At 34.8% G+C, this 24,570-nt stretch overlaps 1 protein-coding gene across 1 annotated transcript in view; it reads left to right on the top strand.

Moving 5' to 3' along the window:
- OSTN (osteocrin) overlaps positions 1-17,441 on the top strand; it is a 35,769-nt gene extending 18,328 nt beyond the window's left edge. The window contains exon 4 of the mRNA XM_059388022.1: positions 17,357-17,441. Coding sequence (XP_059244005.1) covers positions 17,357-17,441 — 85 coding nt within the window. The remainder of the gene's footprint in view (positions 1-17,356) is intronic.
- Positions 17,442-24,570: the final 7,129 nt, after the last annotated feature.

The raw sequence follows: 24,570 nt of genomic DNA, 5'->3' as shown, positions 1-24,570 counted from the left end.
TAGCGGTTGAGTCAAAGAAGAATACAAAATAAAATTACATACTTTATTGAAAATAATAATAATGAAAATGTAACATTAGGGGCTGATAAAGAAAATACCAGATAAAAACCATTATTATACCGATAAAAATAAAAAGTTAAGATAAAGCAAATGACACACAAAAAAATCTAGAAAGAACAACAAAATAAGTCAAGAAAAGCCAGGGGAGAAAAAAAAAGAGCAGAAACTAGGAACAATGACAAAAGTTGAAATCAAAGTTTGTGAAGCAAAACACAGGATAAAAGAAATCAAATGTAAAGCCATGTTTCTTAAATCAAGAAAAATATAAGCCACTAGTTAACCTAATCCAATTAAGAAAAAAGTAGAAAGCAAATTCACAAAATTAGAAATGACAAGATGGAAAAACCAAAATAGAGAATCTTTAAAAAAGAGAACAACTTTGCTCAACTGTATATAAATAAATTGAAGACCTGGACAAAAAGGATAAAATTTTGGAAAAATATCATTTATAAAAACATTGACTCCCAAAAAGATAAATAGCTTAATTATCATGGAGATTTTTTTTTTTTTTAAGAGCTTGCTAAGAGAAAGCAGACCTAAATATTTCCATGGAAGAATTTTACCAAATCTTAAGTTATCAAATACCCCTAAGGTTATTTTCCCTTTTCAGATCTTAGTAAACCAAGTAAACTTTCCAAGTACATTTCCTGATATAAATATAATATTAATCCCTAAATCACAACATTACACTTTAAAAATGAAATTTTAGGCTCATCTCATATATAAATATCAATGCAAAAACTATAGATATGAAGTTAATAAACAGAATCCGCTAAAAAGAATCCGCAGAAAAGGCATTTGACAAAATCTAACATTTATTATATTTTTTAAAGTACCACAAAATGAGAACTGACAGATAGTTCCTTAATATGGTGTGTGTATGTGTGTATGTGTATAACTCAACCCAAAGCCAATGTCTAACCTAATGGTGACATATACTGGAAGTTTAAAGTGAGGAATAGGAAAATCATACCTATTATTTTTGCTACAATTCAAAAATGCGTTAAGATAGGAGAAAACATTTGGAGACATAAGAATTGCAAAGAAAGAAGTAAAACTATGTTTATTTACAAATGACAAGTTGGGAGCACTTGGGCGGCTCAGTTGGTTAAGTGTCTGATTTTGCTTAAGTCAGGATCTCAGGGCCCTGGGATTGAGGGAGCCACCATGGCTCCTCACTCAGTGGGGAGTCTGCTTGTGCTTCCGCCCCTCCCCTCACTCGTTTTCTCTTCAGAGACACTGTAAGGAGTCAGCAAGAGTCAGACTATACGAAATTGCAAGATGAATAATACAGTTTCTTCAATAAATGAATTACAAGGTTTTGAAGAAAAAGAAAGGGATGGAGGGGAAAGGACATCCTAAAGATTAAAGCAGAATAAAGCATTTATTAACCAGTCACATTAAAAAAATAATAATAATTTTGTAAGACACAATTGTGAATGTGAAGAAGGGCTATTTGACAACTTGAAGTAATTATAGTGTAATTTTAAATATGAAAATGGTACTGTGGTCACATTAAAAATGAGAGAGATTCTCATTTAAAAGTTTAATTGAAAGTATTTACCTTGGACTTGCTTCAAAATAGTATAGGAATGAAAATGGAAAGGAGGAAGCAAGATTTGCCTAACTGATGACTGTTGACGTAGAATGAGGGATATTTGGGAGCTTTTTATACAATTCTATTTGGCAGATGTCTGAAATATCCCATGATAAAATGAAGGAGAAAAACAAAACACTATGCAATGAGAGAAATAGCAGATTAGATCTGGCCAAACAGTGAATGAATTCATCATATAAGAAGAATATATCAAAAGAGATGGAGGACAGAATGAGAGATTATAATATATATATTAATCTAATGAAAGTTCAGTGGGAACAAATAGAACAGAGGGAAGCACTATTTGAGTAGATGATGTGTGTTTTTCAATAATTTTCTAGAAGAAAAAAAAGATAGTTTTTCATATTCAGCAATAATAATAAATTTTGACTGAAATAACTAGTACTGCTTTTGAAAGGTTAAGTGGATTAAGAACGACTATTCTGTGGAGAGGAACTCATCAAAGAGATGGTTCACAGGCTTGAATGTTCTTGTGAGGCACATTCTTGCAAGGGCTTAATAGCATGGTGTGGGCTTAGTATCAGATACAGATAAGAAGCAGGATAAGAAGTGAACTTGGGAAGGAGATTTGGGGTCCCACAGGAAAGCTGTGTTCAAAAGCCATGTTCAAAAACTGCCATTTCAAAACTATGGAAAACCCATATAAACTCGATCAGTATCTCTGAAGCTAGACAATGACTGCTACATCCAATGTGTATAAAGCAAGAAAGGATTTTAGTTGAGTAACTGATGATCTTAGAAGGTCAAATATCGTAGTTTTCAATTTGTTCTACCTTTTTGTTCTACCTTTACTTCTGACTACTTCCAGAAGTTAGAAATGAGTTAAGTAGAACTAATACATTTGCACAGTAGTTTCCCCATGAGCTTGAAAAATTGAGGATTTCCCTTAAGCTAGACTGTTTAATCTTGCTTCACCTCTGAAATTAGAATACAGAGACTAGGCTTTTCTGTACTCACTGGCATAGCAACAAAGGTGAGCTCCAATGTCAGGATTGTTCTATTTAGAATTTATTTAGAATGATGTATACATATTAATAATTTTCTTATGTAGATATAAGTTACTTTTGCATTTTATATTTTTATTTTCAATAGCTCGTTTTAATCTTTCAAATTAAATTCAAAGGGCACATCTTGTGGGAAGTTTTTTACAAGATTTATTTTTTTTTAATAAGGGTTCCATTCTTGGCCTCAAAGTAAATATTAAATTTGGTTTGTATATTAGGAAGGTGGGAAATAATGGAAAATAAATATATTCTTGCATAAAATATTTCTCTACACCTTCTTGAGTTTTAATTGGAAAACAATTTTAGGTTTTTCAAGACATAATGATAACTCAAGATTGAAGATTAAAATTTCAATCATCTGTTACAAAAACATCTTTGTATCATTGAAATGTGTATAATAAAGTGACAGGACAAAAATATGTATTTTTCCATATTTTGTATAAAAAGACATAGGTTAGAGTTTTACACCAATTTATAAAAAGTGCATAAAAATTATAGCAATTTTGCTCGGGAGAGTCATATGTAAGGTTATTTGCTGCTCTGTTATCATATTTGAGACAATTGCCTTGGTCCACTAATACAGGGACCTTTAACCTCTTCCCTATTTATTTTTGGAATTTTCACAAAATTAAGAATTATCATATTACTTTAACATGAGTTTGCATGAGTGTTCACACTTTCTTTGTGGCTTTTAAACATCCATGGTTTTCATGTGTATCCCTTCAAATTTTATCCTTCTCAGGCATGCATTCTCTACTTTCTCGTAATCACCCACGGAAGAGCATAGGTCCAAGATCCATTTTCATACTGAAGCCCCAAGATTTCATCCATCCCCTAATCCAGGGACTCATAAACTTCTTTGGGTCATGGACCACTTTGGTAGCTTGGTGAAACCTATGGACTACTTCTCATATTATTGTTCTTAAGTGGATAATATTCATTAAAAAAAAAGAATTCAAAGATTACCAATATATAGAAATAGAATTATCAAAAAATGTAAAGTTAATTAGTATATAATAACATATATGCTTACTTGTTAATCCATAGAATAATAAGTTCTAAGAGACAAGTCCAAAAAACAATCATTTCAAGTAGTGCTGAACATAAAAGCAATTTCAAAATATCTACAACAAATGAAATCTGAATATATCCGTGATTTCTATTTGTAACAAAGGTCTAGGTACTCCTGATATTATTGTGATTTGTTCCCTGCATTCATAAGTGAAGGAATTGCTATATTTCAGTTAGAGGGTAATGAAACCAAAGATGTAACATTTTCGCATCACACGTATGGATCCCTGAATTATATTGGCATACAATTCCATATTTAAAAACTCTAACATTCAAGCAAATGACACACATTATTTTATTTTCAATTACTGTAAAGTATTCAGAAAAGAAAATTTTACACTTTGTTTTTGAAAAACTTCCTAAGAGATGGAAATGGAAAGATGAATTGTTGGGGGAAAATAAAAACAAAAACAATCATGAAAAAGATAAAACAGAACAAAGTCTATTTCAGATCATATTAAAATGATGCAAGGAACCACCTATTGGTTCCTATTTTGTATGGTGCTTAACTTTTTTTCTATCTCAATTTGACACCAGCTTCTTAATCAAATGGATGTGCAAATTAATTCTCAGGGCAAAGTTAACCATGCTTTGAAGTCCAAAGTATTTTCCTCATTCAGTTCATTTGTTTAAAGCCTGCAGTTAATGAATGGTTTTCTCATTTATGCAAATAAAATGATCAGCTCTGATTATATCCCGGGCAAAATAGCATCTACTATATGAATGGCCTTTTAATATTGGAGGATGCTAATAACTGGCCTGGAATTTCTCTAAAAACTTTTTTCCCTCACTCCTTCATGCAATGCTGAGAATACCTTGTGGAAAAGAAAACAATACTCATTATTTGTATTTACTTACTATAAACATCTTCATAACTCTTACTGCTTGAATTCTCTCATTAATATCTTGAGGTCAGCATTATTTTGTCAGTTAGGATTTCTGCAGGAAACAGGCAGCACATTTAAAAAAGGAAAATTTGAGAAGAGTTTGCTCACAACAGGATTTTTTACAAAAGACTGAGTAGAGGGGAATTGTAATAGAAGGTGCAACAGCCTGAGACCTGGGTCTAAAGAGACAAGGAAGAGAGGTTTGCAGAAGTCCAAGAGACAGTCCTGAACAGTTAAATGGGTTGAGAGAAGGAGTGACCTTCACTGGGGGACGTGACTTGGCAAGGCGGGCGGCAGGGGGAATTATCCCGATCTCACTTCCTCTGTTCTTCTAGTCTCTTTCCAAGGTTGCCCATTGCCTGACCCAAACTGAAGCCAGAGACCAGAGGAATTTTTATCTTTTCCAAACAGGTTAGCCTCCTGGACTAAAAGTCAAATGAGAAAAGGCAGAGATTGACTCTGGCAAGCGAGACGGAAGTGTAATTACATTCATTGTAATTATGCACATTGTACAGATTCAGGTCAATAAACTTTGCTCCAGTACACTGTTATTATAACCACTTACTTCAAAGAGAAGGACTCCATGAGACATACTCAGAAAAACAGTTTTAATCCCCACCTACATGCATTCTAACCCATTCAGTAGGAGCTGCTTCCTACCTCTTAGATAAAAATAAGGGCAGGTACTATGGCTCCACTGGTCCCACTGAAATAAGAAAGACCCCTCTTGCCGTTTTTATTACAAAACAACCATATATCAATCATTCAAATAACTATTCTTACATCTTAGCCCAAACCATAAATATAATTAAAGTTTCTCTTCTTCCCTGCTTAGGTCCCATTCAAGTTGTGAGGTTGCAATGGGAAGGGGGTTGCTTGTAGTCAATTTCTTCTTGCCCCTTCCCCTAGGACAGTGGGCTGCCTCCTGCTTCCCTGGTCTTGAGGATGGCAGTGCAGAGAGGTAAAGAAAACTCTGACTCGAATGAGACTAATACCCTGGCTTTACTGCTCTCTGGCCTCAGTAAATGTTCAAAGCTGATTCCTTATCATGGGCTATTTTGGGGGGAGGAGCAGTCATCACATAACCCCCATCAGGAACATCCATATAAATATCCTTCCTTCTTGCAATGCTCTCCCCTGGTAGGTCAGTTTGCCCCTCATCCTCATCTTCCCTTCCCAACTTCTTCAAATGACATCACCACCAGCACCCTGATGAGGTCACCTCACCATCACCCCTGGCAGCAAGGCCCTCAGGGAAGGTGTTTTTTATAGTGAACATAAGGCCAACTCTATCCACAAGCTTGCTCTGCCTCTGCTCCACAGAAAACCCACTGCTTTGGTTCCAGTCACAAACTGAAATGGTTCCTTATGTTACCATCTCTTCATTCTTTTTTTTTTTTTTTTTTTTTTTTTCCATCTCTTCATTCTTGTCTGGAGCGAACTCTCACAGCTTCTTGCCCTTGAGATTTCACTGACGCTGTTCTTTCAGGCCTGCCCTCTTCCATGGGCATATGTCAAGGCATCTAAATTGTTTTTTCGAAGTCTCCCCCACACCCTAGAAGAGGAAAGAGGAGGAAAATTATCGCTGTTCTCCAATAATTCATTCCACAGAAATTCTCCTTCTTCACCTACTCTATCTACATCTATCCTCTTATTGGATTCAATTTGGGATAATCAGTATTTAGGAAACCCCTTTTCAACAACTGCAAGAGTCTAGTGTTTCACTTTGGAATGCAAGAAGAAATGCTTGCCACCTACTTCTGTTTTTCCTCAGCTTTTTGAGGTCACAGCCAAAACTAAGATAGAAAAAAAATCCCATTTTAACATCCTGGTATATATTTTTTTTCTAATCCCTATAACTCCCTAAGAAGATATTATTATCCTCATTTTATTTGCATATTTTCAGGCAGAAAAAATGATTTTCCTGAGATTATCAGCTAGAATGTTAGATGTTTAAGTCCAAGTCCATTGACTTTCCAGATAAATAGTTCTTCTGATGAAGAAATTAAAGTTCTGCATCAAAAAGGCACCTATCCGGGGCGCCTGGGTGGCTCAGTGGGTTAAAGCCTCTGCCTTCGGCTCAGGTCATGATCCCAGGGTCATGGGATCGAGCCCCGCATCGGGCTCTCTGCTCAGCGGGTAGCCTGCTTCCTCATCTCTCTCTGCCTGCTTCTCTGCCTACTTGTGATCTCTGTCTGTCAAATAAATAAATAAAATCTTTAAAAAAAAAAAAAAAAAGGTACCTATCCAAGAACTGGAACAGCAAGGTTCACTTAGAATGTATGCATTAAATAAATAGTTTTAGAAAATTTATACCAATGATAGATGGGTTTCTATCCTAAGCCAGACATTAAATTCAGAGTACAGTTGAGAATTGCAAATGCAGTTTCATGTCAGATATGATTGCCCTTCTTGATGACAGTCTCAAAGATTAAAGATAAAAATCCTAACATTTCACATTCCTTCCTAATTAATTGAGAAGCAATGCTACAGACGTAAGCCAATCTAGAAATCTTATGGTTTTTGCTATTCCTTTCCAGCTCTTATTTGGTGATGCCCAAAAGATATAGTTCAAAATGGGCTCCATTTCAGAGAAGAAATTCAAGAAAATGATTCAAAGAATGTTGTGTCATTTCCCTACTTCCTTCCTCCTACTTGAAAAGCCTGGCTATGTAATAGAAGATGCTCTCAAGCATAATGATCCAGGGCCATTGTTCATAACTGTTCTCTGTTGCTGGCCTCTCATCACTGCAGCTCAATACCACAGACTGAGATTGTCCCTTTGCCTTTGCTCCCTACCCTAACTAGTATCTGAATGAGTTTAAAACCTTCTCCAATATTGATTCTCAGCAATATTGATTCCATGGATAGGCTTTGATGTGTACCTTATCTACTCCCATCCCCAAAAGAAGATTCTAGAAGATATTTTTGTGTAAATCTATTTGCTGGGTAGAAGTTCTGAAAGTTTCATTAGACCTTCACAGAGGTTCATGAGCCAAGCAAATGAAGACCCCCTACGCCTTATCCTAGTGCTTTACGGCAATTTCCAAATCAAGCATGCCTATGTTACCTTACAAAAACCTCAATCTCGTTATTTATTCCAGTGCTCATGGTTTGTTTCCACCCATTCCTTGGGATAATACTTTAGAAGGTGACATTATGCTTAGTAAGCACCATCACCATAAATTTAACAGAATCCATTTAAAATTGAATTACTACTTTGAAATAGAATTCCAAGTCATACATCAACTTTCTGCTAAGCAAAGAGTAGCACTTTCTTCCATCTTCCTAAACAGATCCCATTTATTAAGCCACAAATTTACATGTACAGGAACTCCAGGTAGGGAAAGACTAACTTCTTGTCTTACCCTTGATTCACTCCCTTCTGGAAGAGAAAGCAGTCATTTATCTAACAAGCAAGTTATTGTGGAAGAGTCAAGCATATTTCATTGATTGCCTTTCTTCCTGTTGCTACATGATAACCATGACTAGTGATATAAATTGGTCTAATCCATGCAGGAAATAGAAAGAAGCCCTTTCAAATGCAAGTGGTAAAGCCACATCCTATGTTCAGTCGGATCACTAATAAAAATGACATCATGATTCTCATACATTGATCATAGCTTATTTCTTTATTGTTTCTGAATGTGGACTCTGTGGTGGAGGGGACATTGTATATTGGCCCCTAAAAACTACATCATCATTCAGACTTATTGTGGTCCCTCATCCTGATATTCTGGAATTGAATTTAAAAGGCTAATTTTCTGTTTTAAACACAACTCTTTGGAGTTGTTTATGTATTTATTTAAGTAATGTATTTATTTAAGTTTATGTATTTATTTAAGTAATCTCTATCTCTAGTGCGTGGCTTGAACTCAAGACGCTGAAATCTAGAGTCATATGTTCTTCTAACTGAGCCAGCCAGGTGCCCCCTCGTTCAGTCATTACTTAATTCTATGCCTTAATTATAAATTGCAATAACCAAGATTGGGACCATCATTTGTTTTACTGTTTCCACATTTTCCATAAATTCTTCCAGGAACCCCCAAACTAGATGTGATCTCTTCTCTTGTGGAATTCCAGAGCATTTCGAATTTCACAGTATTAGATATCTTAAAACACTAATCAACATTGATGTTCTCACATAATTTCTGTGCATCAGAATCCAGAAAACTTTTGTCTGAATGAATCTGGCTTAAGGTCTCTCTAAGGGTTTCCGTGAAGAAGCTGGCCAGGGCTGCAGTCATCTGGAGGGTATACCAGGGCTGGATTAATCATTTCCAAAATGACCCACTCAACATGGCTGATGGCAGGAAGTCTTAGTTCTTCATGGGCAGTTGGCAGGAGGCTTTTAGTTAATTGCTACATAAACCTCTCTATAGGGCTCTTAGAGTGTCTTCTGGAAAAGGCAGATGACTTCGCTAATGTAAGTGATCCAAAATAGCAGGGCAAGCTACAATATTTTCATGACTTAGCTTTGGAGTCACACATCAGTCACAATATACTGCTGGCTACAGAGGTCAACCCTGCTCGGTATAGAGGGAAACTGTATTATAGTGATATTATTGGGGTTCGTGTTGGAGCCTGGCTACTGTACTCATCTAAGCTTATAGTATAATAATTTAATAATATGTTTTACTAATCTAGATTATGGAACTATTTAAGGGGCGCTTGGGTGACTCAGTCAGTTAAACATCTGCATTCAGCTCAGCTCATGATCCCACGGTCTCGGGATCAAGCCCTGTGTTGGGCTCCCTGCTCAGCAGGGAGCTTGCTAATCCCTCTCCCTCTGCCCTTCTCCTGAGTTTGTCCTCCCTCTATCTCTCTCTCAGATAAATAAATGAAATCTTTAAAAATATAAAATAAAATAAATTACTGAACTACTTAAAAGAACATCCTCTATTAACCATTACCGTATCTTCCCTTTCCACATATTACTCAAAGCTGCTGGAGGGGCAGGCCCTTGTTGACAGGGCCTAGTATTTTATTGCCCATTTAAGATGTACTGGCAAATCAGACTGTTGTTTTTAAGGAACATTCTCCACACTCTGATTCTTAGGTTTCTTTCCTTGGAACTCAAAATCATAAGCAGGATCAGTAAAAGTTGTAGTTGTAACCAACAATTGGGGAAAAAAATTTACATTCACATGAAATAACTATTAAAATCAATGAAGTTCCAGTCCACAAAATAAGCCTTAAAATTTTTAAAGTTCTGGTTACCATATGCAACATATTTTCACACCATGATATAATTAAATAACAATAAGATAACCAAAAAAGAAGGTGCAATTCTCAACTCACTTCATGAGAATGCATTATCTGATCACCAAAACCGTATATGGAGAGAACAAGAAAAAAAATTATAGGACAATTTCATTAATGAGAGCAGATACAAATTCCTACAAAAAAAATTAACAAAACAATTCAAGTAATGTATTAAAAGAAGAATACAGCATTATCCTGTCCAATTCATCACAAAAACACAATATAAGGTTGATTTGCTTTGGAAGGTCAATTAACAACGTTAATAGATTGAAGAAATAAAGCCACATCACTCAATAGATGCAGAAAAAGCACTCAATAAAATTAAGCATCTATTCATGATCAAAATCACTGATAAACTAATAATAGAAATATAAGGAAACTTTTTTTTTTAACCAAGTAAAGGACACCTATTAAAAAACCTACAGCACATGTTTTTAAATGGTGTCACAACAACAACAAATCCAATAAACTATGGAAAGTCTTTATGAAGAAAATTGCAATTATTCTTGAGAAGGCATGACAGATAACCTAAAGAAAAGATCTTAGATAGAAAGATTCGATAGCATTAAGATTTCAAATCTCTCCAGACCTGTTTATACCTTAGATTCAAAACAATCCAAAGTAAAATTGCAAAAGGATATTCCATGAGACTTAATAAGCTGAATCTAACATTTATAAATAATTGAATATGAATATAAAAAAGACCTTTGTTTCATTCCATAAATAAAAATACAATTTCAAAAGAATTAAGAACATAAATGTGAAAAACAAAACTACAAAAAGAATTTAGTATGAAATAGGAGAATATCCTCATAACATTAGAGCAGAAGTCATTAATAAACAAAAAGTAAAAATACCAATAAATTTAAAAATAGTGAAGATTTTCATAAAAGACACAATAAAGAGTAACCACAAATGGACAAGGATATTTGCATGTAACTGACAAAATCTAACATTCTGAGTATTTGTAACTCTCCTACAAATCAAAATTTAAAAGATAAACTAACGAGGGTAACTGGGTGGCTCATTTTGTGAAGTATCCCAATTTTGATTTTGGCTCAAGTCGTGATTTTAGGGTCCTGAAATTGAGCCCTGGGCGTGGAAGCAGCTTAAGAGTCTCTTCCTTGCCTGCTGCTGTCCCCCACCATGTTTCTCCCTCTCTCACTTCTAAAAAAACAAAGCACAGAACAAAACAACACAAAAACTAAACAATAGAAAACAGGCAACAGACTTGAACAGACACTTCCAAAAGAAGAAATCCAAGTAATCAGTAAACAAAGGAGAAGAGGAGAAACTTATTCAGAAACAGCAAATTAAAACCACAGTGAGACAAAATTACAAATGCTTGAGATTTTGCCATTTGCAGCAATGTGATTGGACCTAGAGGGTATTACACTAATCGAAGTAAATTAGAGGAAGGCAAATTTCATATGATCTCACACAATTGTGGAATTTAAGAAACAAAACAGATGAACATAGGGGAAGGGAAGGAAAAACAAAAACCGCACATTGCAAGGGCTGGCCTAGATTTGAAACAATAGGAACTGCCATACTCTGCTCTTGGATATGTAAATTGGTACAACTTTGGAACAGTCTGGCACAATGTAATATAATTAAGTGTAGGCATAGCTGACGATTGTACTTCTAAAAACACACTTGAGAGAAATCCTTAAATGTGCACTAAAGGCAACCCTAAGAAAATTTTCATCTGAAGAATATTTAACACCATAAAAGAAAATAACTCAAATTTCCCTCTATGGCAAAATGTCTAAATAAGGTATTGTATATAAATACAATAAAATATCATATAGCGGAGAAAATAAAGAAATGCAACTGTATATGTCAACATGGACAAATATCAAAACAAAATACTTGCTGAAAGAAGTCAAGAAGAATTCATACATGGTTTTTTAAAAAATAAAATTACAGAACCATTTACACTAAAACAAGAGAGTTTTGAATGATACATAGAGATTATAAGGAAAAGCAAGGGGATAGATAATTAGACCAGAATTCAGTCTACAGATTACTTCTGGGACTGAGGCATAAAAGGGATACAATTTGGGAGCAAGAACACTGGAGAGTTCTATAGTGTCGCTAATATTCTATTTCTTCATCTGGTGCCAAAGGAATGTTCATTTCATTTTTCATTTAACTGATCATAGATAAATCTATAGGCTATTTTGTATGTGTGACGTGATTCTCAATAAAACATTTAAATACACATTTCCTAACTCTTGTTTTAGAATGTAAGAATTTTTTCAGGGGTTATCAAAGGATATAAATGCTTAAAAAATCCTATCAACACAAGAAGTATATTTAAGTGGAAAGTTTAAGGTAGTATTTGAAATAACCAATGCATTCTCTTTATTAGTTTGGCAGGTATTTTGTATCCTTAACCTATTTCAGAATCTTTTAAAATGTAAAAGGTAACATTGATATATAATATAAGCCATGTCATACCATTATTTTGTCACAAGAGGGACTAGATAGTCAGAAAGTAGTTTTCCCCTTTGGTCTTAAGAATATTTCACTGTCTTAACATTTATGTTTTACACACTGTTTATTCCTATAAGGGTATGTGTTACAGAGTATAGGACTGTGATATATATTTCATATCAGCAAAAACCTTAAGATAAGTACTAGTATGCCATTTTACTTCTAAATGGATGGAGACTGCATAGAAATTATTTAACTTACAGAGCTATGGTCTTTTTTTTTTTTTTTAACTGCTTTACAGGAATAATTGTTTTCATTTTGTATTAGTGCTAAATATTTTAAATTCTGAATCGCTTTTCACATTTATTTGTTTATTTACTTTTCTTATTTGATATCAAGATACATGTGAGCATTTGAAACCAGTCCCAAATTTTAGAAAATGAATCAAAGTAATTATGGATCTATGGTTAGGACAAAAACGTTCATATCCACGTGACCAGTGGTTTTCAAACTCTGCTCTAAGCACTCTTAAGTGTTTCTGGAAGCTCTTACAGAGTCCACAATATAGGAGAAGGTGGGGCATTTCTTTATAGGGACGGCTCTTCACTGAACATTTTAGGTACTGAACCCTTTTATAAAGCCTTTGTTTGTAGACATAATAAACTACAAATAGTTTTAAAACCAGTGGACAGGACTGTTAGGAAATAATAGTAGAATCGGTTAAAATGTGTAGAATGATTTCAGGTGTGTTACCTCATTAGCTTTTATCAGGTAATGTATGTCTTATTCACCACTGTATCCCCAGTACAGAGAAAAAATATCAATGATTGTGCATAAAGCAATCAAATTTACTTAAGGAATAAGTGTTAAATAAACAAACTGGCCTGAAAGATAGGCAGAGCAGGTATTATCTAAATCTCATCAAAAAAGAAAGAGAAGATCAGAATGACAACGGTCCTACAAATGCTTACAGTAGAAGAATCAGGTAGAATCTGTCTTTCATATCCTGGTTCTTAATCAAATTTGGGGGGATCAATGGAAGGAAGATAGAATGAGGGAAAAAGGAGGGAAAAAAGAATTTATTTTGCTTTCCACCACTACAGCTGCCTCTTAGTTGCTTGAGCAAAAAAGATCCATTGTAGAAAAGAATGAAAAAATGCTGTTTTCATTTATTTTACCTTTATTTTTGAAAAAAATGCATTGGTACTCTTTTTTTATTTACATTCAATTAGCCAAGATGTAGTACCTCATTAGTGTGCATTAGTACTCTTAACCAGTAAATGTTCTGTTCTAATTTATAATGATGCATGAGACCATCATACTTTCCTCTAAAGAAGCAGAAGTGTGACTGTTCCTGCCACCATCCAACCCGCAGGTGCTTTGGGAGGTTAGTTCACATGTGCGGCACTACTCTTTATCCCAGCTGCATTTCCTTCCCCTTCACACCAGTCCTTGAAACACCCAAAGGGGTTGGTTTCTCACTTCCTCTTCTTACTTGTCTGGAACTTCTCCTGAGCACTCTCCTCCACCCTGAGGCGGCTTCTATCTTACCCTTTTCCTGGACTTACGATGGAGGTAGTCAGTATAGGAATTGAAAGGTTCAAAGAATAAAAAATCCTATCAAGTCTGATTTTTTAAAAATATATATCAACAATGTTACCCTCAGACGTAAGCTCTAAATTACACAGATATATTCATAAGTTATTGCTATGGTAATAAATTACCTTAAGCTTCTGGACTTAGAACAACACAAATTTACTGTCTCACAATTCTTTTTTTAATTTATTTTTTATTTTTTATAAACATATATTTTTATCCCCAGGGGTACAGGTCTGTGAATAACCAGGTTTACACACTTCATAGCACTCATCAAAGCACATACCCTCCCCAATGTCCATAACCCCACCCCTCTTCTCCCAACCCCCTTCCCCCCAGCAACCCTCAGTTTGTTTTGTGAGATTAAGAGTCACTTATGGTTTGTCTCCCTCCCAATCCCATTTTGTTTCATTGATTCTTCTCGTACCCACTTAAGCCCCCATGTTGCATCACCACTTCCTCATATCAGGGAGATCATATGATAGTTGTCTTTCTCTGCTTGACTTATTTCGCTAAGCATGATACACTCTATTTCCATTCATGTTGTCGCAAATGGCAAGATTTCATTTCTTTTGATGGCTGCATAGTATTCCATTGTGTATATATACCATCAACAGATGAATGGATCAAGAAGATGTGGTATACTGTCTCACAATTCTATAGGCCGGACGTCCATATACCAATATGGTATATGGCAGTCGCCATATACCAATCTATACAACTTTTCTCCTTTCCAATTAGGGACAGCCATGTGATTGATTGTTAGGCACTTTGTAGCCTCTAAAATTGTCCCTGCTAGCTGCTCTGTGCTTTCTTTTGCCTGATTTGCCAGCTAGCTATGGAAGAAGTCAAGAGGTCACTGGGCTGCTCTCCTTGGAGGTTCTAGAGGAGGATCCAGTTCCTACTCATTCAGGTTGTTGGAAGACTTCAGTCTGTTTTGGTTATAGGACAGGATTCCATCTGTTTTGGTTCTCTTTTGAGAACTTCTAGCAGTCACAGCATTCCTTTTTTTTTTTTTTTTAAGATTTATTTATTTGAGAGAGAGAGCATATACAAGAAGAGGGGAAGGGGCTGAAGGAAAGGGAGAGAGAGAATTCTCAAGCAACTGCCCACTGAGGGCAGAACAGACACAGGAACCCTGAGATCATGACCTGAGCAGAAATCAAGAGTCAGAGGCCAAACTGACTGAGCCACCCTGGCGCTCCTACCTACCATTCCTTGGTTCTTGATTCTTTCCTTCATCCTCAAGGCCAGGGATGGTGGGTTAAGTCCTTCTCAGAGTGCAGCTCTCCAACCAACCCACTCTTCTTCAGTCATCTTCCACTGTTACAGAGACTGGACTAGATTGGACCTACCTAGACAACCCAGCATAATCTTTTCATCTCAAGGTCCTTTTTAATTCTATCGGTAAAGTCTCTTTTGCTGTGTAAGGTGACATACTTGTGGATTCTGTGGATTATGGAGTGGACATCCTTGAGGAGACCTTATTCTTACTACCACAAAGAAAATAACTGTTTAAAATAAAAGTCTATAAATTATATGAATAAAAATAAAAAAATATGAGTTTTTTTCTTTTTCCAGTAATAATTATTTATAATTACATCAGCATACTTAAGCACTGGTGATATACATATTTCCTCTGTCTCATCAACATTTAATTTTTTATTTTTTATAAACATATATTTTTATCCCCAGGGGTACAGGTCTGTGAATCACCAGGTTTACACATTTATTTTACACTAATTTTACTAATCCCCTTTGATTATCAAGTTGAAAAATTTGTAGTGCATATCGTATCCAAAAATCCAGAAGTACAAATGATGGACCTCACTGAAGAGGGTATGTTTTTCAGAAATGTGAAGAGTAGGAGCACCTGGGTGGCTCACTGGGTTAAGCCTCTGCCTTCCGCTCAGGTCATGATCTTGGAGTCCTGGAATCGAGGCCCACATCCAGCTCTCTGCTCATCGGGGAGCCTGCTTCCTCCTCTCTCTCTCTGCCTGCCTCTCTGCCTACTTGTGATCTCTCTCTGTCAAATAAATAAATTTTAAAAAATTAAAAAAAAAGAAATGTGAAGAGTAGCAGAGGTATGACTAAGTTAAGGATAAACACTAAATATTTTTTTCCTGGATTTTCCTCTATTGATCAAACTGTTGTTTAACAGACAGCCTTATAAAATCATATATATGATGCTATCTGCATTGACTTGCAAAACCAAGAGCCAGCCTGTAAAGGCAGATGGATATGAATCAACAGAAAAGAACGCTGAATTAAGTAAAAACAAACAATCAAACAAATAAAACACATAACATGACCCTGTGCCTGGTTCCTGCAGTATCATTGAGGGATAAGTTCCAAATCAGGTTCTTGCCTATTTTTATCATCATTGTATACACAGTACTAAGCACAGTGCCTGACATATATAAAGCATTAAGTAAATATTAATAACCATCAAATTTATTAGTTTGAGTACAGTCAAACTGTGTTTCTGGAATGTTCTATGTGTAAGATACAGTAATAAAAATATTCCATGTTTCCATTATTCTCTATATTTCTCAAAGCTTTTAAATCAATTATTTACCTAATAGTGATATGAGGAACACTGATTAGACCTGGTAGTTAAGGTAAAAACTTGGTGTCAGTAAAAATGAGAGTTTTTTTCCCCTCTACCTATTTACATCAAATCATCACTCATCTGAGAACACTAGGATTTTGACTTGGTAGAACAAAGGGATGACGATAGCAAATCAAAAGAATATGTTTCTTCTTTCTAAAGGGAGATTTTACAAAACATAAAAGCCAGAAATCCTCCCATCTTAATAATGAAACTAATTTTTTCCAAATAATATTTGACACAGAGAATATGTGACAGACAGAGACCATTGTGTACAAAGCTTCCCTGGGTAAAATCCAAGTGAAGACCTGAGAAGCACACTTCGTCTACAGTCAGTCTTGGCATCAGCACTTTCTCCTCCCCCACCACCATTCTTGCCAAGAAGAACCATTTTGAGTCAGAGATTGGGGAAAACCACTGAGCTAGTGTAGTTGTCATCCATCACCAGAGGAATACACCAACATTTGAAGAGAGAAAGGGACTTACCCAAGCTAAACACTTAACAGATTGGTATGCTAATAAGACCCCGCTTTTCATCTGCACTGTTTGATTTTGGATAAGTAACTTAATTTCTCAAAGCTTCAGATTCCTCAGATATAAAATGGAGGCAGTTAGACCCACTTTGACCGATATCCAAAGAATAAGAGATACTGTCTGGCACATAGTGGGTGGTAGTGAATGAAAACTATCATGTGTATTCCAACTCCCAAATAAAACACCTAAATCTGCAAGAAATAAAAGAGCAAAACTCATTAATTGATAACTTAGAGTTTAGCTTAAAAATAATCTCCTTGGTTTGTTTCAGGAAAGTAGTAGATCATCCAAAAAGACGATTTGGTATTCCTGTGGATCGGATTGGTGGAAGCCGTCTCTCAAATTCCAGAGGCTAATTGATTCTAACCATGAGTACAATTTGGGTATGTAACAGTATATTCAAGCTTCTGATTAACATTTCACAATGAGTTCATTGATCCATCTTGATTTATAAATTGCCCTTTTAATTTCCTAGCTTATAAATTCACTGTTTCAGCTTTTCTGTACTCAATTAGTATATTGATGCAAGTAACTTAAATGACATTTAAAAAGCAAAGGAATGTCCTAGATCTACTTCACCATTAAAAAGAAGATTCAATTATCCCCACAGATTCTTATACAATTAGGGGATACTAATATATGAACAATGGTTAAAATTCTAACTGATGTTTTAATCACCTTCATACATGCACATAACTGTGTAGTAACCCCTCTATTATAAGGAAGACACATTTCAGTGTCACACAGCATTTTGTTGCCAATAACTACATTCCCAGATTTATGAAAACACAGAACACAGGAGAGAGAATGGTGTAGCAAGAAGAGTATTGGTCATGGAATCATAACACCTACTCCAAATCCTGGCTCTGTCACTCATTTGTTCATTATCTTGTTTCCATATCTTATTTCTCTACATCTTGTTCATTTAAATAGTAACACACTAGTATCGTGAGAATTAAATTAGATGTGTATTGGGCACACACCTTTTCCCTAAAGTAGATCCTGTTGCTGTCTCCAGTATCTTGAGAAGTAGTACAGTCTAAGGGGTAAAGGTGACAGCAGGAGAGGCCAGTGTTGTGGGTCAAATCCCGGTTGTTCTACCTGTTAGCCGTGGGACCTTGGTTAAATTCTAAAATTCCCCTCCATAAACGGATGATAATAATGAAGTTCCATCACACTACATTGTCCAGAGAACTAAATGCATTGATACGTATTAAACATTTAGAATAGTGTCTGACATGTAAATATTCAATAATCATCATTATTATTATACTATATTATATAATATTAGTATTATACAATAATAGAAAGCGTAGATATATTAACTCACAATGCCATATAGCTAGTGACATAAGTAGCATTTAAATCCAGAAAGGTCAAATTCTGAGTTTATATTTTTAAAAGTATATTTAGCCATACATATTATATATTTTAGATTTTTTTTTAATTTGTCACAGAGAGAGATCACAAGTAGTCAGAGAGTCAGGTAGAGAGAGAGGGGGAAGCAGGCTCCCCGCTGAGCAGAGAGCCGGATGCAAGGCTCGATCTCAGGACCCTGGGATCATGACCTGAGCCAAAGACAGAGGCTTAACCCACTGAGCCACCCAGGCACCCCCATATTATATATTTTAAACATGAAATGCTAAACATAAAATCTAGGCAATGTATTTTTTCTCAGTAAAGCTTACAAGAGGATGCATCCTCCATCCCAGGCAGATGAGACAAACGGGAACTGTTTTGACAGTTTCAAGCATGACTTTCATGCTTTTTATTTCTCTCCAGATGATCCTTTGACCAAGGATGCAGAGTCCCCCAAAACATCACATTAACCCTGAACCTCTCAGTTTAGGTCATGCCTGTTTGTTCTCTTCATCAAATGCCCTAAACCACAGTGAGAAGTGAATATTTTACTTCAACTTTCTTATTCTCAGAATGACTTAGTTAGAAGAATTTTTTTTCACCATGGAGCTCTTGATCAATGAAGTTATGAAGTTACTGAATGTCCACAGATATAAGAGGACTTACTTAGTATGTGAAGAACAATGTATTTTGAGTAGTGCCATCTTCAAAATGCGGACTGAACTTTCTTTTTGTCTAGAGATATACCAAGTATGGTTACTCTTTAGTATTGTTAAAAATCACCACATTATATTTGAGTAGGATCTAATTAATTGTTATTAAAAACTGAGTAATTCCTTGAAATCAGGATCACAATCCTCCAGTTTCTTGATGTGTTGAGAACATTCTGACACTGAGATTAAAACAATTAGGTTTGATTAGTTTCCATAGGAACTCTACCACCTTGGATACCCTGGATTATCACCATTCTAGTATTTCTGAATTAAATCAAAACAGGTTATGATTTAAAAAAATACATGCAGGAAACTCCTTTTCATTTACGTTTTCATATGAAGTTTCAGACCATGTAAACTCCTGATAGCCACTGAACTACGGCAAGGTATTTGAATTAATATAATGTCTCCTGGATCACTATGGGCAAAATCCAAATTCATATATTATATCCTTCATCTAATAGGCTTTGGTAAGTATGATGACAACCACTGTCCTTATTACTGAAGTTTCAAGATAGTCATACCACAACATAATAGATTTAGAATAAAACCTAACACCATGTATTTTTTTCTTTCCCTTTGTCGATCATTGCAGGGGGCACCCATCAACCATTAGGTTTCTAGTCATTATTTCCTGCCACTGTCACCGAGGTTTTTCAGACGCTTTCTTACTTTCTCATACGAAGTTTTAGGTTTTCAGTTTATGAATAATAAAAATAAATAAATAAATATGTCTAATTTCCATTTAACTTTTCAAAATCATTTTCTGATACACTGTTTTTTATTCTTAATGACTGATAAAATCACTAAGAGATTCAAGAACATAGTCTCATTTAATCCTACCCTTTTGTTTTGTTTTGTTTTTTAATAAATGAGGACACTGGGTCTGTGAGAGGAAAACGATTTGCTCAACATTTTACACTCTCAGACAGGCAAGATCCAGAGCCCAGGTCTCTGGACTTCTAAGTCAGCATTCTCTTCATGACCTAGAAGGTCTTCGGGAGGTTAAGTTGTCATTGCTGGATGCCAACTTCTCGGCTTACGCATTTCTAAAACAAACAGAAGCAGTGTGTCAGACTTTGTGAAAATCTTTGTTCCACTTCTGTGGGAGTTAATGTATACTCTTTTAAAGAAGGTTTATTTGTGGGTTTTCACCTTCTGGGTTTCACAAGTCTTCACACTAAAAGTGAAACTGGTTCTAATCGTGGAAGTTTTGTGTGGTTTGAGTTTAGATCTAGATACAGCTGCTGTATGTTACCTCGTTTTCAGAACAAATGTTAACCTCTTCTCAATATGTGTTTTGGAAAAGAAGATAACCTGTATTTACAACAATGTCTTCCTCAAATCATTAATGTATTTGACCACAATTTTGAGTTTTTTTATATGTGTCAGCTCTAAGCAACTCAAATTCAGAGAGGGATTTTGTCTAAGATTTTGCAGCTTGTCTAAACGCGGTTAACAAGTTCTAAGTCTCTACAATTGAAAACAGGATACCTTCCTGACGAAATTGGGTAGAAATAGGACTACTAATTATGCTACCTCTTGCTACCATATGCGCTAAGATTTTTAATAATACAAGGCACATGTTGATGTATTATACTGATAATTTTTTAAATTTTAGACCAATATTGACGCACTATCATTCAAACATATTAACAGAACTCTTGAAGAGCAGAAAAAATTATGTTTAAATGCCAGCATTATACTTGGTTCCTTTAAGGAGAGCAAAATATATAAAATTATCAATGTGTTATAGCAATAAACAAAGTAATAGTTAGATTTTCTTTATTTCCTTTTTATGTCATGGCAACATCCCTGAACCAAGATTTAAAACTGAAAAGAAATAGAATATAGCAGTTACCCAAAGAAAGGAACCATGGCTTGAGAATAGCAAATGGCTTATACATTGAAGATGGTGTTTTTAATGTGTTTTGATCTGAAATGATCACTTTGCACTATTGTCTTTGCAATTAAAATATGTCCCAGGAAAAAAATCTATAATGAAACATCATTTAGAGTTTCAGCTCTTCTCAACTGAAGTTGATGGTATTCCCCTTATCTATGGAGTTTCCCGTAGCTGTAACAATTTCAACTTTCCTTTTTACAGACACAGCCTCTCCGGTGAAATGTCACAGAAACATGGAAGATGCTTCAGTGAAGTTCTTTACACTCAGTAATGATTCAACATTCAAAGAACTGACCTTCTGCAAATCTTTCCACAGTCAGAACTTCAGTCAGTCATATCACAGTATTGTTATAACTTCAATTAAATTATGCAGACCACTTCAATGCATGGATATTTTTTTAAATATATATTTTAATTAACGGGAATGGCTCCCTAGCTCCAAACCTTGCTTTTCTAAGAAACAGTCAAAACACACTATACATGAAATGCTTTCTATATGCATTTACCATTTACATTTATGCAGTTGAAGAATAATAACTGAAGACTGATTTTTTTTTCTGTACAACTTAGGTACAGTCTGTTTGCTCATTACTGAGAGATGAGGAAAGACAATGTTGTGTATGTTCTCTTATATATTTGATTTCTTTTGTATACTTTGTCAGTGAGCCTCTTGGGTAATGATTATGAAATTAGGCTTGTCTTCGCATATTCACATTTCAGTGAGGTTCCGGCACATAAAACATAGCTCCAGTTCTAGAAATAAAAGAAGAATGATTTATAAGCAAGGAAAAAAAAAAACCCAGCTAGTAATTAAACCCATCAATGTTATTCTTCGAAACAATTGAGAAAATACTTGAAGGTCAGAGCATATTGACCAAATTAGGAAGTGAAGGATATCATTCATTTGTCAAGTTTGGAGATCTCATGTCCTCTAACAACTTTTCTTTTCTCTAAATTACAACTGGTAGTTAATTAAGAGCAGCAGCAGCTAATTACGAGAACAGCAGATTGTAAAGAACACAGGAGTAACAGATGAAATTATTGGGGAAAAGCAAAGAATCACTCAGTAGTAAACCACTAGAATAGTCTGGAATGCAATTAAATACATATAATTTTAGCATGGTACTTTTTGGCATAGTACAATAAGCCGTCATCTTGATGGTACTGACTCACTCAAGAAACTGATTGGTTTCATATACTCTGTTTCATAAGGCATTGAAAAGTATAATGTGTTTGGGGGAAAATTCTTCCAACTACTGAAAATCTTCAAATTTAAGTTTACAAAAAAACACAATAAATGAACAATTCTGTTAACTGTAATAGATGGGCTATAGCAAAGAGAAATGAATTTTGAGAGCGCTAACTAATTCTGTTTTTCATAAACTATAAACTTAGCAGGAGCACAGGGACAAATATCCTGTAGAACTCATTATTTGAAAACTATTTAAGAAGTTAGAATGTCTCTTGACACTTTTCCCCAAACTTTATTGAATTATAGAAATATGTTATATTCCTTGGAAGTTCTTTCTTCCCTTTTTCTCCATCTGGATATTTGTAAGGTTCTAATCCAACTGGGTGCTGCTGCTTCCTGCAATGACAAAAGGTATTAAAGCCTACTTCAGCCTAAAATTTTATCATGGTGAAGATTTAAAGTCAAATTAAATAAATTGATTTCCTCTCATCTTTATTTTTTAATAAAGTTATAGTTATGGCATTCAGTCTAATTAAAATCAGAGGTCACACTATATGGATTTATACTCTATTCTAATCTATAATGCATTTATCTCATAATATATACTCAAGTCTTCAATGAACAAAATGAGAAAAATGTTTTCTCCCCTTAAGACCATTTAATTTTATATTTTAATTTTTACCACTATTTTATACAAAGTAGAAAATAAGTCAACAGTACCCTTGTTTGAACTAAGGCATTCTTTTAACACTGCAAGAAATTAAAACATAATTTCGATTAAGGATATGATGAGTCATCTCATTCATTTGTGAAGCTCACAGAACACATTGTAAACATGGATTTCCGTGTTCTGGCATCAATCACATAACTAATTTTTCATGAGGTATTTCTTTCCTGGTTACATCGTCTTAAAATCTTCACTACAAAAAGTCTAGCAACACCTTTAATCTACAGATAGTTTTAGGGAATTAAATTTCTCAAAGCAAACTATTAAAAGTTGATTTAATGGATTCTTCTAAAAGGAAGAAGTAGCAAAGGCTTTTTTGAGTGACCTTACCCTTGAAGGTTCAAAATGCCTGCATATTGTTTAACTGTTCCAAAGTTAATAAACATGAGATGGTGAACACAGGAGTTTTTGTCTTTCTTTATAACAATATTATATTTGTGTTTACAACAAATGTAAATATATAAGAATAATTAGATATTACTGAGCAACTGGTATTTATGCACATTTGAGTGGCTCTTAACAAGTATATAAATAGCACTATAGAGATATGACTCAACTTGGTTTGTTTTATTTTTTTTAACTTAATATTGTTCATCCTCTCTTATGAGATAGTTTTCTCTTTAAGCACCACAAAATTAGAATTATGTAGACAAGCTGCATTTCCCCCATACTGTGTATTAAGGAACTGTGTATAGGCTCATCTGACCATCTATTCTAGCCCTTAATATTCTTTCAAGTTACTTTGGCGATGTTTCTGTGCTATCACAGTTAACAGACAAGATTGAAGTTGAACTCCCAGCCTTGAGTTGATTAAATAAGCTTGTGCAGATGAAAGCACGAGCAGTTTGATGCACAGATGTGAAAAAGAAGAAAAAAAAAAAAAGAATCAAGAGAAAGCCAATGAGTTTTTGCTTTGTTTTATTTTTTACCACAATGAGTGTCATCTCTTCCAAACATGCTGTGTCTCAAATAGTTCATGATGCTGTGGAGGCAAAGAAGAGAATTAAGAAATGAAAAGGCAAATTGCTTTGTAAGAAAGTTTTCTTAATATCTATCTCTGAGACATCTAATATTACTTTCTCTCAGAGTCCAATAAACCATATATTACTGCCTGCTAGTAATATATTCATTTGGTTGTAGTAGTTTCAGTGACAGTTGTCCAAATGAACAGAAAAGAAATAATAGCTAGCAAAATCATAAGAAAGAGAAAGGACAATGATGCATATTTTTCCATAAATTGAGACAATATAATTTATTTTAATTTCCAAGATGCTTTTTAAAATACTTTGTTCATTCAATAACATAGTTATCACCAGACAAAATCAGATGTAGAGGATGAATCTATAGACAGCATACAATAATAGATACAACACTGTCAACTTGAGCGCTACAAGGCCATTTGATAGCCCATGCCAGGCAAAAGTGCAACTGATTTGTCATTGTTCACACCTTAAACCTCAAGTATATAACAGGCAGAATAAATGCCACTGTTTCTTTATGCTTAAAATAGCTATAACCCTTAAGCAGTAGGGAATGGTTGTATCTCTTTTTTTCTAGTGTTCTCTTTTTGTATCCAGAGGAAAAAACT

This window comes from Mustela nigripes, chromosome 2 (assembly GCF_022355385.1).
Source record: "Mustela nigripes isolate SB6536 chromosome 2, MUSNIG.SB6536, whole genome shotgun sequence".
NCBI classification, from domain to species: domain Eukaryota; kingdom Metazoa; phylum Chordata; class Mammalia; order Carnivora; family Mustelidae; genus Mustela; species Mustela nigripes.
Note: the sequence above shows the minus strand (reverse complement) of the source record. Positions and strands in the feature narration are given on the sequence as shown.